Source organism: Pleurodeles waltl, chromosome 1_2, assembly GCF_031143425.1.
Source record: "Pleurodeles waltl isolate 20211129_DDA chromosome 1_2, aPleWal1.hap1.20221129, whole genome shotgun sequence".
Classification (NCBI taxonomy): domain Eukaryota; kingdom Metazoa; phylum Chordata; class Amphibia; order Caudata; family Salamandridae; genus Pleurodeles; species Pleurodeles waltl.
Window position 1 is genome coordinate 670,891,214 of NC_090437.1, and position 14,014 is coordinate 670,905,227.

The following is a 14,014-nucleotide window of genomic DNA, read 5'->3' on the forward strand; positions in this document are numbered from 1 at the left end:
CGGCTGTTGCAGTCGGTCCAGATGCGCAAAGCATCCTGACAAATGGCCCACAAGCCCACCCTCCTCTGCTTGTTGCAGTACCACATGGAGGTGGTATTGTCCATGAATGCCTCCACCATCTTCCCCTTGACAGAGGGAAAAAATGCCTTTAATGATAGCCGGATTGCAAGGAGCTCCAAAAGGTTGATGTTGAGCCCAGACTCCACCAGATGCCTCTGATCTCCAACTCTCCCAGATGGCCTCCCCATCCCAGGAGTGACATGTCTCTCCCCACTGTGGGGTGTGGTTGAGGAAGGGAGAGTAATCTGCCTCTGACCCAATAGCAGTTCGTTAACCACCACTGCAGATCTTGTGCAGTTCCCTTCGAGATCTGGACCTTGTCAGAGAGATTCCCCTGATGCTGCACCCAATGTAACTTCAGGTCCCACTGCAGAGCCATAATATGCTGTCTGGGATGTGTCACCAGCAGGAAGCCATGAGACCCAGCAGCCTCAGAGTCATATTCACCAAAATCCAGGATATAGGCAGAAACATTGGTATCATAGCCTGAAAATCCTGGACTCGCCTTTCGGGAGGATAAGCCTGAAACTGCACTGTGTCCAGAACAGCTCTGATCAAAGGGAGTGGCTGTGAGCAAATCAGGTGTGACTTTGGTACATTTATAGTGAACCCCATCGAATGCAGGAGGTCCGCTGTAGTCTGGAGGTGGGAGACAACAGACTGGGGCAAACTCGCCCTCAACAGCCAGTCGTCGAGATAGGGGAAGACTGAAACCCCTGATCTGCACAGATGAGCTACCACCACCACCATTACCTTGGTGAACACCCGGGGGACGCTGATTAAGACCAAAGGGGAGCACGGTGAACTGAAAGTGCCCATGTCCTACCGTGAACCACAAGTAACATCTGTGGGCAGGCAGGAAGAGAATATGAAAATGAGCATCCTGCAAGTCCAATGCTACCATCCAGGCTTCTAGGTCCAGGGCAGATAAAACCTGAGCCAGAGTAAGTATTTTGAACTTCTCCTTCTTAAGGAAGAGATTGAGGGATCGAAAGTCTAGGATACGGTGGAGGCCCATGTCCTTTTTGGGTGCCAGACAGTAGCAGGAATAGCAACCACAACCTACTTCTGGCACGGGAAAGCTCTCTCTGGCTCCCTTGGCTAAGAGGGCTGTTACTTCCTCGTGGAGAAGGGACAAGTGATCCTCTGTCATCCGATCGTAAGATGGTGGTACAGATGGAGGGGTACTCTCATAGGGGAGGGAGTAGCCCCCTCAGACTATCTGCAAAATTCACCTCTCTGACGTAAAGAATTGCCAGCAAAGAAGGTGATGGTGAATCCTGCCTCTGACTGACTCTTGATGGGGAGTCAGACTAGGAAGGGTTAGAGGTTGCTGTAGGGGTGGGTGGACTGGCCAGACTGCTCTCCGATCCACGAGAATGGTGGATCCCATACCCTCGGCCATGCAGAGACTGGGCAGCATGCACGGTATGCTGCCTGGCCAGGAATGGGCACAGTTGGACAGTTTGTAGCCACAAAAAGAGCAAAAGGCAGATTGGGAGGGACGAGAGGCTGCCGCGAGGCCTGACCCTAGCATGAGAATCCTTGAAGCGCTTGAGCTCAGAGTCTGCCTTGTCTCCGAAGAGACCGGTGCCATCAAAGGGCATGTCCATAAAATTAGCCTGGACATCCCCTGAAACGCCGTCTCGAGGCTGCTGTTGATGAAACTGCTCCGCACAGTGAGTTGGTTGTGTCCAGTCCACAATAGATAGTGAACTTTGCTGCGTCTCTTCCATCGGCAACTGTCTGAGGAAGTACAGCACAGGTCTCCTCCAGGACCTGTAGCAGGACTTGCGCAACCGTATCCCATGGCGTGTGAGAATAATGGTTCAAATGGCTTGCGGTGTTCCCTGACCGCAATGCTAGGCTGCTGGAAGAACAAAAACTTATCCCCAAATGTATCCAACCTTTTGGATTTCCTATCTGGGGTGCAGAAGAGAAGGAGCCCTAGAAAGTGGAGGTTTGAATGACCAAGCTCCCATGGGTGGGGGTGTTGCGTCAGAAGGCTTGGTTCCCCCAAAGTAGGGCGATGGCGGCGGGAAGTTGTCTTGTTCACAGGGACCCCCGTGCTGGGCTTTGACTGGGTAGCCAGTAGGACATCCCTAGGGGCTTCTGAAGAGGAAACCCCAGGCTGAAGCACCTCTGGCAGGATGCTAGTCCTGACTGCCACCTAAGCAAACTCCAGGTACTAGACCTCAGCTGCTCTTCTTACCACCATTGAATAGGAAGCCCCTCCCTCTGTAGCCACGGTAGGAGGAGAAAGCATACCAGTATTTGGAGAAGCATCCAGTACGCTGGCCTCACCCAACACTCTGCACAACAGTCCATAGGTTTCTTCGAGCCAGTATTCTGAAGGGTCCAGCGACCCCTCCCAATCCTCACCGTAACCTAGCCCATTAGAAAGGGGCTCAGGATCCAACATGGGAGGCAAGGCTCCTGACAGCGTTGGAGTCGGCGTCATACGACGCCCATCCAGCTCTGTGTCAAAGTAGTCAATGACAATGGGGATGGCGCCGCGAAGGGTGTGGGTGGCGCCAGGAGCATTGGGACAAGCATTGGGGAAGGTCGGAGTGGTATGACCGACCATATTATCCAGGACCGGATACATGGGTGCCCCTCGGTGCAAGGCCCAAAGGCACTCCAGCAGAGTTGGACTACCCAAAAATGAGGTGCATGGCCTGGTAAAACTCACTGGGTTGGGCGGGGGTCCTTCTGGCTCCCGGAAACTCAGGAAGGCACAGAGTCTGGCCAGGCACACGTTCTTCAGAATGGAAAGTAAAGGACTGACTTCAGCGTGCTGGTGTGGTGCCTATGAAGTACCCGCAATGTCTTATCCGGCACGGATGACAACGGACGTGGAGCCGACCGGATCCACCTAATGGCAAGCAGGGGTACTGCTCAGAAAATTTTCCGGATCCAGTCTGATGCCTGGGGGAAATTTAAAGGTAAGGAATCAGCAACTGGAAGTCTTTATCAGATACAGGCATACTCACTCACCCTAGGAAACAGATAGAGCCACTGAATTATTGCTGTGAGCATCAAGAGAAGACATTTCTTGTTCAAAACTGCAACAACTGTCAGCTGTTGAAACCAGATGCTGGAGAACCCGGATGTGCATGTAGAAATTTTTGTCTCTCAGACAAGTGCTTGCATTCCCTACAACACTTAGGGCCTTATTTAGAGTTTGGTGGAGGGGGTTAATCCTCATCAACGTGACGGATATCCCGTCCGTCACATTACAATTCCATTATAGCCTATGGACTTTTTAACATGGGGGACAGGATATCTGTCACGTTTGTGGTGGAGTAATCCCTCTGCCAGAATGTAAATCAGGCCCTAAATCACGCATTAACAGAGAATTGTACCACCGCAATACAGTCTGGGGGGTTGCATACTGACATGGTGACAGCCGCATTCGCGATCAACAACACAGGAAGAAGATTTGTACTTGCTTTCCTTACTTGAGCCCACCAGTGGGGACCGTGTGACACTTCTTGTGCTCCACTAGCTGCTCTGGTGTCTTCATGAACTTGTGGCACACATCACATTCGAACATCCGCGTAATGAGATGAATCTGCAAATGTCGCTCAAACATGGTTTTCGTTTTGCAGACAAAGTTACAGAAAACACATTCAAACCCTGAAAACGGGAGAGCATAAGCGCGAGTTAGGGCCACCCACTTTTTAACAAGTCACATGCTACATCCAGGCTCAGTTGTTGGCGCTGGTTTCTTTTACCTTTCTCGGGTTTCTCTTCTGTGTTCATGAAGGACTGCGGACCAGGCACTAGGGAAATGACCAGTAAATTGTTGATGTCCTGGCTGTTCTGGGTGACGTCCATATCTTCTTTGCTGTTGGCAGAGTCGCTAAGTGCAGAGAGAGAGGACGAAGAAGGGCTGTTCGACGTGCTTGGTGTCTTCCCGTCTTCACCTGCAAAAGGGAACATTGATTATTCACGTCTGGCTAACACATCAGGAGCAGCAGATGTGAGATCACGCAGTCTTAGACTAGATGACGTCAGCTGATAGCTGTTGGCGGTTATGATGTCGGTACATCACAATACATCCTTGGATCATAATTAATTGTTATCACTGATACCCTTCACATTAGAGATGAAAGGAATTCAAGAACTGACTGTAGAAAAAAATAATTGAGTAATTTTGAACAGAACTTGGTTGTGTGCAAATATATACCAAAAGCTTTGGCCCTGAGGAAGGGGCATATATAACTGGTATTGTCGGGAAACACGTCAGGGCCTGCTCTTTGTTTCAAGAAAAGTAAAAACTGGAATTGAAATACAGCATTGCTGACCTTTTACAGTTTGTCTACGTTCTCTTCGTTTGACAATCATAACGGACGATTTTGTTAACACATCACCAGATAATTGGATGGAAGCAGATACATTACAAACTAGGAAGCTTTTTCCAACCCCAAACCTTGTTTTGTACTGGAATGTTTCAAGCTGCGAAATTCTGACAGTGAAATTGCAGACTAGAGAAAATAAAAAACTTGTAAATTTAGGGGCATTGAAGATGCTTTTGTGAGGTTCATACCAGTTATTTCCAGAATTTTGTGCAAGATGTTTGAGCCACCAGATAACAGAACTACCTATTAGCTTCGCAATAAGGACATATTTTTTGGGGTGGGGGGTTAAAGGGAAGCACAACATCCACACTAGCTTCTAGCCAGCTATTAACAGAAGCATACACTTCTTGAAAGATTTGAAGACCTAATGTGGTTTCTACTACCAGCTCAGTCCCATCAGTCAGAGTGCAATATAAACGGATATTTAAAGTCACTAACCTGCAGTCTGACCTAACCTGCAATCTGACCAGATTAGCGGAAAAGTTGAAACAACAGTTGTCACGGCTGCAGAACTCTGAACTGATTAGGCCCAAGATGGTTTGGACCAATATCTTGTCCAAGGTGATTAGCAAACACTAGAAGAGACTGCACCTCTAATGAAGTAGTTAAACAGGCAGGCATCATTAGATGTCTGTCAGAGCACAAAGCTTCTACCGCTGATTCTGAAAATGGGCCAGAGTGTCTGTGATCTCAACCGGCACTCCTGTTGTCAGGCCTTTTCTTCCGGTGCTGGGCCAGCCAATGGTTTCAGTGCAGGTCTCTGGTGAGCAATTAACATTTACCACTGGTGCACAAGGTCTGTGAGTACCAATGCACCGTTTGTCTAATGCCAAGTAATACTATTTAGGGAATTGACTCTCCACGGATTATGTGATCAGGAAGTGAAGGCGTATTTTAGCAGGTAGTAAGTACTTCCATTGTGGCTCCCCATGAAGGTCATTCCTCAGTAAGAGCAATATCTTTGAACAATTCTACTTATTTGTTTACAACAGAAAATGTACAACGTTTAAACTAACATACGTGCTAAACGACAGATTTTCCTAGCTCTTGCTGGAGCCAAAATATGATCCCAAACGTTAATCTAGTACTTATGGGTTTTAATAAAGACATTACTTTGGCCTTCAACAAAGTTAGCCTAAGGGATGAAATCACAAGGATCCACAGCCTTTACATTTCCCAGCTTGCTAAGTTTGTCAACAAATCTTGTTCCCCATTTTCTAGTCAGTGGAGAGAAGGTGCAAGAGAGAATATGACAAATGATCTTAAAGTGCTATGAATCATCAGCAATTCGTTCTCCTTTCTTTGCGACAATTGCTGGTAGCTTCACCAGCCGAGTGGGCTTCAGACAATACTGCAATGCCTATGCAAAATCCAGGAAACCTACCACCCAAAAGAAATGTGTTTCCCAAACTGTAACTGAGGGAAAGCAGATAGTGCCTTTAGGCATTCTGGTTTCTCCATTCTGGGGTCTTCAGACTTAGGAGGGTTAATGGAACATATCCAAACAAGTCCAGTAGCCAAAAGTGCCTCCAGCTGGAATGGAATCTCAAGAGATTAAATAGGTCATCGCAATTGGCACAAAAGTGTGTAAAGGTGTTTTTGGGTCAGCATATGGAAAATGTCGAGGCTGTACTCAACTTTATAGTAGGTGTGGCAACCAGTAGACCTGATGACATTTCCCTTGTAAAACAGGGCCCCATATTTATAGAGTGCTGCTGGAGCTTCAAAATGCAATCACCTAGGAACCACACGCCGTAGAATGATGTCTGCCTCAGTTTCAGCTCCACAATCCCTGGCCAACATAACACATGCAGGGGATACATGGTGAAAAGGTGAAACACTAAAGTTCTTTTTAGGCTCATAAACAGGCAACAAAGACTCCGACAACTTCAAGTGGGGTGTGAGGGGTTGTGACTGTTTTTCAGATTACACTCCTTTGTCCTCTTGTGACACATGCTGAATGCCTGGCTTTAAGGTGCTTCGCAGACTTTATAAGCTGAAGTAAGGGAGCAGCAACCTGTGATGGGGATGTGCACTGGAAGGCCACAAACTCCACATTAAAAGCGGTATTGGGATGTTGCAGGCAGGATCAGGGGACTGTGCTGCCCACTCCCCCAAACTGGTCTTGGTCAAGTAGTTTTGAAATGTAGATCTCTGAGTGGAAGCTGAATTGCAGCCCAGAATCCAGAAAAAGGTGAAATGACCGAGGGAAGGTGGAACAACCGTCAACTTGAAATAAGTCACTAACATATTGTGTGACATTCAATGTATCATCAGGAAAGACACAGGGCCATATTTATACTTTTTGACGCAAAACTGCGCTAACGCAGTTTAGCGGCAAAAAAATTAGCGCCGGCTAACGCCATTCTGAAGCGCCATGCGGGCGCCGTATTTATTGAATGGCGTTAGCCGACCGGCGCTGCCTGGTGTGCGTGAAAAAAAAACACGTACACCAGGCAGCGCCGGCATAGGGAAAAATGGCGTTTGGGCGTCCTAAAATGGGGGAAGTCAGGCTGAGGCAAAAAAAACGTCTTAACCCGATTTGCGCAATTTTTTTTTGGCGCCCAACCCCCATTAACATGACTCCTGTCTTAGCAAAGACAGGAGTCATGCCCCCTTGCCCAATGGCCATGCCCAGGGGACTTCTGTCCCCTCGGCATGGTCATTGGGCATAGTGGCATGTAGGGGGGCACAAATCAGGCCCCCCTATGCCCCAAAAAATACTTACCACAACTTACCTTTTCTTCCCTGGGGTGGGTCCCTCCATCCTTGGGTGTCCTCCTGGGGTGGGCAAGGGTGGCAGGGGGTGTCCCTGGGGGCAGGGGAGGGCACCTCTGGGCTCATTCTGAGCCCACAGGTCCCTTAACGCCTGCCCTGACCCAGGCGCTAAAATCCGGCGCAAATGTGGGTTTTTTAGTCCCGCCCACTCCCGGGCGTCATTTTTGCCCGGGAGTATAAATCCGACTTAATAGCATCGGAGTCATTTTTTAAGACGGGAACGCCTACCTTGCATATCATTAAAGCAAGGAAGGTGTTCACGCAAAAAAATGACGCTAACTCCATGAACTTTGGCGCTAGACGCGTCTAACGCCAAAGTATAAATATGGAGTTAGTTTTGCGTTGAATTTGCGTCGAAAAAAACGACGCAAATCCGGCGCAAACGGAGTATAAATATGCCCCACAATTTACTGAGTGCACAGTTACAATTCTTACAGGTAATAAAGGCACAACACATCTACAAGCAAGTAAAAGGACCCACTTATGTGAGGCAATACACATTTTACCAAGTGGTTCAGTAGACTCTGGGGATAAAAGGCTCTAAATCTGCATACCATATCATCTGCCACCAATCAGCAATCTCCATACAGCAGGCAGATATGGTTGTACCAATGGTTGGTTGTATCAATGGTCAGAAGTCACAGCACACTGTTCATGTATTTTTTTTATCTATAAGGCATGCCTGGCACCAGGGACTGGCTTCAGGTATCTGAGACGAAAAGAGTCAGATGACCGACGTTACAGATTAAAGTGGGTGTGGCTTAAGGGAAAGGCTCTTTAACAGAAAAGGAACGTATGCAGGGGTTTTCCAAGGGCCAAGTGTTTCTCTGTGTTCTAATCTGCAATGGCAGCTTGTTTGTCAGCTTTGCACCTACTTACCTAAACGTGCATCCAATGCAGCAATCTCTTGCTCTGTGGAATCTATAGTAGTAAGAGATTCTCTGAGTGTGGTAATGTGGACAGGATGTAGAGCATCGAAGGTTAGTAATGTCTGACATTTTCCTGCCATGAAAGGGCTTATGTACCAGACATAAGCATCTGAATTATAACTGTTGCTCAATTGATAACCAATGCAAGTATTGTCGTGCCTCAGAGACATAACTGAATTTTCAGAGATTCTAACGATCCTTACTGAAAAGGGCTGGGCTCTCTACAAAACTGCAGGGAAATAAAGCAGGCAGGTCAAAGTATATACTAATGGAGTAATCAAGTCTCGAAAAATATATAAGAGGAAACGAGTGTGGCATGGGCTTCTTTGAATAAAATGTAAGGATCTTCCTTAGGAGGTGAAGATGAGAATTCTGCATTCACTGCTATATAGTTGCAAGACAGTCCCTCATTCTCAAGGCAGAAAATTGTGCTTTTAAATTGTTTGTTCTCAGAATAAAACAATGCCCTATAGTGAAATAAAAATATGAATTCTGATAGGGAGCTTAGACAGACAATATTGGCGACAAGGACAAACCCTGCAAAACCCGACAATGTGCTGCCATTCATGCTGATCTGATAGGTAGAATGGTAAGGTCTGTGAAAGATCAAGAAGAGAGGCTGGGCAGGGTAATTCCAGCCGCCGTTAGGGCGTTCCTTCCTAAAGGCTAGACACTTGCAAGAAAGGTGATGAGAAATGCTGATGAAAGAATATATTGTTTTAAACATTAGAAAATATTTTACATCTATTTCATGCGCAGCTGAGGACTGCGGTTGATTGAGGCCTAGACTAACTCAGAACTGGTATAGTTGGTCAACCATCTTCATTTATAATAATGATTTCAGTACTTGAGACTGTAAAAAATAAATGAGCTCAAAAGAGTTTGAGTTTATGTTTTTTGTAAAGCGCGGACAAATGTCCAAAGGCATCTTGGTGCTACCTCAAATGTCTAAGTATGAGGAAACCAGAACTTAGAAATGGCCTAAAGACAAATCATTAAGAGATGCATGTAAAGAAATAGAAAAATTGCATAGGGAAGCATAAATAGCCAAGTTTCAAGAAGTTTCCTAGGTAGAAGCAGATTAGGCTGACTTCTCAGGTGAACTGGAAGAGAACTCCACAGATGGGAGCTGTAGGTGGAAATATTTCTACCCTCCCAGGAAGATCTATGTTTTAACAGAAACTTAGTAATTATTAAAGTATATCTAATTAAATAACACTTAGAGCTAGGAAGTGGCAGTTAAAGGAATCTGAAGGGCAACACAGGCAGATCAATGTGACCCTTCTCACCTCTTCTCACCATGACCAAGCAAGTCAACGCCGTGTCCTCCGCCTGCTTCCTCACCCTCCGCATGCTCTGCAAGATCTTCCACTGGATCCCCGCCGACACCAGAAAAACCGTGACCCACGCCCTCGTCACGAGCCGCCTGGACTACGGCAACACCCTCTACGCCGGGACCACAGCCAAACTCCAAAATCGCCTGCAATGCATTCAAAACGCCTCGGCCCGCCTCATCCTCGACGTACCCCGCAGCAGCCACATCTCCGCACACCTGAGACACCTGCATTGGCTCCCAGTCAGCAAAAGGATCACCTTCCGACTTCTCACCCACGCACACAAAGCCCTCCACGACAAGGGACCGGAATACCTCAACAGACGCCTCAGCTTCTACGTCCCCACCCGCCTCCTCCGCTCCTCTGGCCTCGCACTCGCTGCTGTCCCTCGCATCCGCCGCTCCACGGCGGGTGGGAGATCTTTCTCCTTCCTGGCGGCCAAGACCTGGAACTCCCTCCCCACCAGCCTCAGGACCACCCAGGACCACTCCGCTTTCCGGAGACTCCTAAAGACCTGGCTGTTCGAGCAGCGATAACCCCCCCTTTTCCCCTAGCGCCTTGAGACCCGCACGGGTGAGTAGCGCGCTTTATAAATGTTAATGATTTGATTTGAATGTGTGATCACACAACATCAGGCTGCACTAGGCTACATAGAGATTCTGCTGGAGGTATTCTGTCAGTCGAGTGGTAAAGGGCTTGCCCTGCAGTGCACGGGTCTGCCACTGTTGGGAAAGAAAGGGGTAGGGGCCAAGCAGCAGTTTTCTAAACCTTGTGCCCATACTTGGCACATACAAGGATAGTCTTTTGTGTCTCAATGATATGCAAAAACATATGGGTGCACTGCCTGCATGCACCTAAGGCCCCTGATGACCATGTCAGCACTCAGTGGAATACCTCCTATCAAGATAATATTATAAGTGGGTGTCACCAAAGAAAATCCAAAAATGTGCCAATAAAGCACAAGAAAAGAAGACCCTGGGTAGCCTGGTGGCATACAACCGCTAAAAGTGACAAAGAAACTAAGCAAAAAAAAAAAGGATGAAATATAATGAAAGCAAAATATAACTCTCAAACCATAGCTCTACACAAGAACCCAGGCTGACCTCAGTCCTTTATGGTTTACCAGTGCTGCAGATGCGAAGCCTGAGTGCATCTCAGTCGGCTGTGAGGCCAACGTCAGGGTCACACGAGGACTCCTACAAGAGACGCATAGTAAGCAGATCAAGGATCGGGTTTTAGTCACCCTCTGGAAAATGCACGTAAAAGAAGACCTGGGAACACGATTTACAAGTAGATGAACCTGTGGCGAGGGCCAGGCAGCCAGCTAAAATTACAAAAATTCAATTAAAATAAACTGCATACATACTCCAATGACAATACAGGACAACGCAGGCAAGCTGCAGCCCTTCATCACACATGAAACACAATGGCACCAAGTCCATGTGCCCAGAAGGTGATGAGGGTCTCCATCAGCACATTATGCGTAGCATCGGATACAGTATAAAATTTACAAAGCATGTAAATAAGAAAGGGGGCGAAGCGAATGCACCATCCAAAAAGCATGCGATCAAAAAGAGAGCACCTAAATTAAACGGCAAGCGCTCTTTTCAGAGGCGAGCAGAACACTAGCTATCAGCAGATCTTTGCCATTCACTAGTGAACCAATTCTTCCTCTGTCAATAAAACCTAACTTTAGTGCGAAAATCAAGACTGTTAATATGTCACTGATCAATACTGAAATGAATACTGATTGACTGAAACTTGCGGGTTACTCTTTCGAGGCAGACTGGATGCAAACAAGGGCAGCTAGACGAAAATTAATGATAGAAACAACATAAAATGTGCAGAACTTTCTTGAGATGCAAATCGAAATTAAACGTTATGAAATGGAATACCTATTCTCTGAAACTTTGGTGATGTCAAATCGAATATATTCCAAGTTTACTGCAAAATAGATGCCATATATCAAAACGTGGTGATCTGCGTATTATGGAATGAGTCAATAAAGTGAGTACTTGCTTTGAATTCCGGCTGAAGATGGAACTGGTTTTGCTTCCATTAAATGTTGAAAATCTGACGATTCTAATTAATCTAGATTACCGCTAACGCCTCCCCTGCACACTAGCCCATTGAAACCCGTGTCTTAAATTAGCAAGAAATAAAAAAAAAAACATGATAATTGTGTGTCGAAATCTTGGGTCTGCACTGTCAGTGTCCAGTGACATAGATGGCTAGTGGCAATGGCGGGTAGTTGGTTGAGTGTGGCCAGAGTAACCAGTTAAAGTTGGAATGATCAAGGCACCTCGCCCTCACCTGAGTGCTTGTTCAGCACGTGGCTCCTTATATCGGCCTCTTCCATGGTGATGAAATCACAGCTGCCACAGCAGATTGAAAACATCCACTGCTCCTTATCCACGTGGAGGGACATGTGACTGACGAACTGGGCATTGAGCTCGGTTTCAAATCCACACACGTGACAGCTGTGGGAAGGAGAAGACAACACATCAGGAAGATAGAAGGAGCAAGCAGTATGATGACATGGCGCATGGGTTAGGATGCGAGCCAGGACGGAAAGACTGCAGCTCCTTTATGGGGAACGCCGCAGCTGTGGTAGTACAGCAGTGTTTGGTGGAAAGGTATCCAAGCGCGCCTTTGTAGTACTTTGTATCGTGCAGCAACATTTACATAGTGCTTATTACCCCATGCGAGGAGCTGAGGTGCTTGCCAACCTGGGTAGCACACTACACAGTGTAGGGTTTGAGGTTGGAAGCATAGTGTCTTTGATTGGATGGATGTGGGAAGTGTTTCCACGTTGTGTGTGCATGAGGAACATTGGGATGCGGGTACTGTGTGATAGGACGCAAGGCTTAGTAGTGTAATGACTGATGCATAGAGAAGTGTTAGAAAGAAGCGCACAGTTTATGGTTTTAAGTAAGCGGGCAGTTTTTAGCACCTCAGCAAGTCCCTTTATGGTATTTCTTATGATCAGAGTCACCTTAAATGGTTACTTTACTGGTTTGTCCATTCTGACATATTTTGTTTAAAATTTATGGTCCTGAGCAGGCACAGGTTGGAGGGAGAAATTATGGAGAAATCTGCTGGGACAGATTTGTTAATATCATCCCTTACCTGATTGTCATTGAGAGGTGCCATGAAGCGGTTGAGTGGATAACTTTCGGGACCTGCAGTGGTGGACTAAATGACAGTACTCCATTGGCTGTCAGCATGTGGCAGATATTTTCAGTTATTCCACGCCTGTTTAATTGGTGATAGGTGATTTAATGCTGTGGACTGGTACAATACTGGGCGAGGAACAGGAATCATAGCAATTCTATCCTACGTGAGAGTAAGAATGTCAAGCAGTATAAGGAAATTATTATGCAGCCTGTATGATTAACGACCAACTGCCTGACCACTGAGTGTTGTGGTATTAGTATCAATGTAGGCCAGGAGGGTTATATATTGTACTGTAATTGCATTTATTTAGCACTTGCTACCCTTGACAAGGCATTAATGTGCTTTATGTCGGGCAGCGCTCCACTCTAGAACTCAAGGTTAGTTTTTCCTCCCAGAGTTAGATATCATTGGGATTAGCCTTGTGCTCATAAGGAAATATTTGTAACCATTCCATGCATTTGGTCCAGTTTCTATGAGGTGGATTAAATAAATAGGGGTTTTGCATGATCTTAAGTAGAATAAGGGTTACCTCAATTAATGCATATGCTTGGCAGTATTAATATGTGAGCAACACAAAATTAGTTATTGCTAAGTTGCAGGGGTAAGAAAATGTTGTGATCTTTGAAATAAGGTATGGGAATTCTGCAGAAGTACGATAACCGAGAATAAAGGAAACATGCTTTTGACTTAGAATAAGAAAAGCAAAAAAAGGACAGGCAACAATTCGAAATTTTAAGGCAAGGTCAATTTTCCTGTGAACATAGAGGAGACTTTGGGAATGAATGCAATCTGAAGGTGCAAAACTGTAAAAGGAAAAATTATTTGCATGTGAGATAGTGCTATATTAGGTACTTTTGATTAGCACTGGAACTAGGAAAACAATATAACCCCTGAAAAGCTGATACTAGTCCACCGCTGCAGCAAGAGCAGCTGATCAGCTCAAGGGTTCAAGTAATGGCTGGTCAAATATACAGGGAAATTTCAAGAGTTTCAGGCTGCTCTCAAAGGCACGGGTAACCTCATGCAACCACTGAAGTGGAGATTCTGCAAATGCTGGAGCAGATGTCATCTGAAGTTTTGGCTCAGAGTGTTAATGCAAAAGGGGAGTGGCATCCATTTTCGGTGCCCCTGTCTATGGCATGGCACAACATGGGGGGGTGGAAATCTTCCCAGGAAGTGGAAGTGTATTGTCTACTTTGTTGTGCCTCGACATTAGAGACTCACACAATGAAGTGAGAAATATATAGTGTTATTTTAACCAATTCTATTTAGCAGTAGGGTGCTAACTAGTTTCTTCCTGATCGCTGCTGTTTGGTAGATAAAAGCTGTAGATAATGACCACCATTTGTGTGGAGTACTCCCAGATTTGTAA

At 46.3% G+C, this 14,014-nt stretch overlaps 1 protein-coding gene across 3 annotated transcripts in view; it reads right to left on the reverse strand.

The window, feature by feature from the left end:
* The window catches only part of ZNF827 (zinc finger protein 827), a 521,420-nt gene that overhangs the window by 17,913 nt on the left and 489,493 nt on the right, over window positions 1-14,014 (reverse strand). For all 3 annotated transcript variants that reach the window (XM_069242614.1, XM_069242613.1, XM_069242615.1), the window contains 3 exons: window positions 11,779-11,945; window positions 3,798-3,989; window positions 3,522-3,699 (listed from right to left, as the gene is read on the reverse strand). In XM_069242614.1, the coding sequence (XP_069098715.1) occupies window positions 3,522-3,699; window positions 3,798-3,989; window positions 11,779-11,945 (537 nt within the window). The remainder of the gene's footprint in view (window positions 1-3,521; window positions 3,700-3,797; window positions 3,990-11,778; window positions 11,946-14,014) is intronic.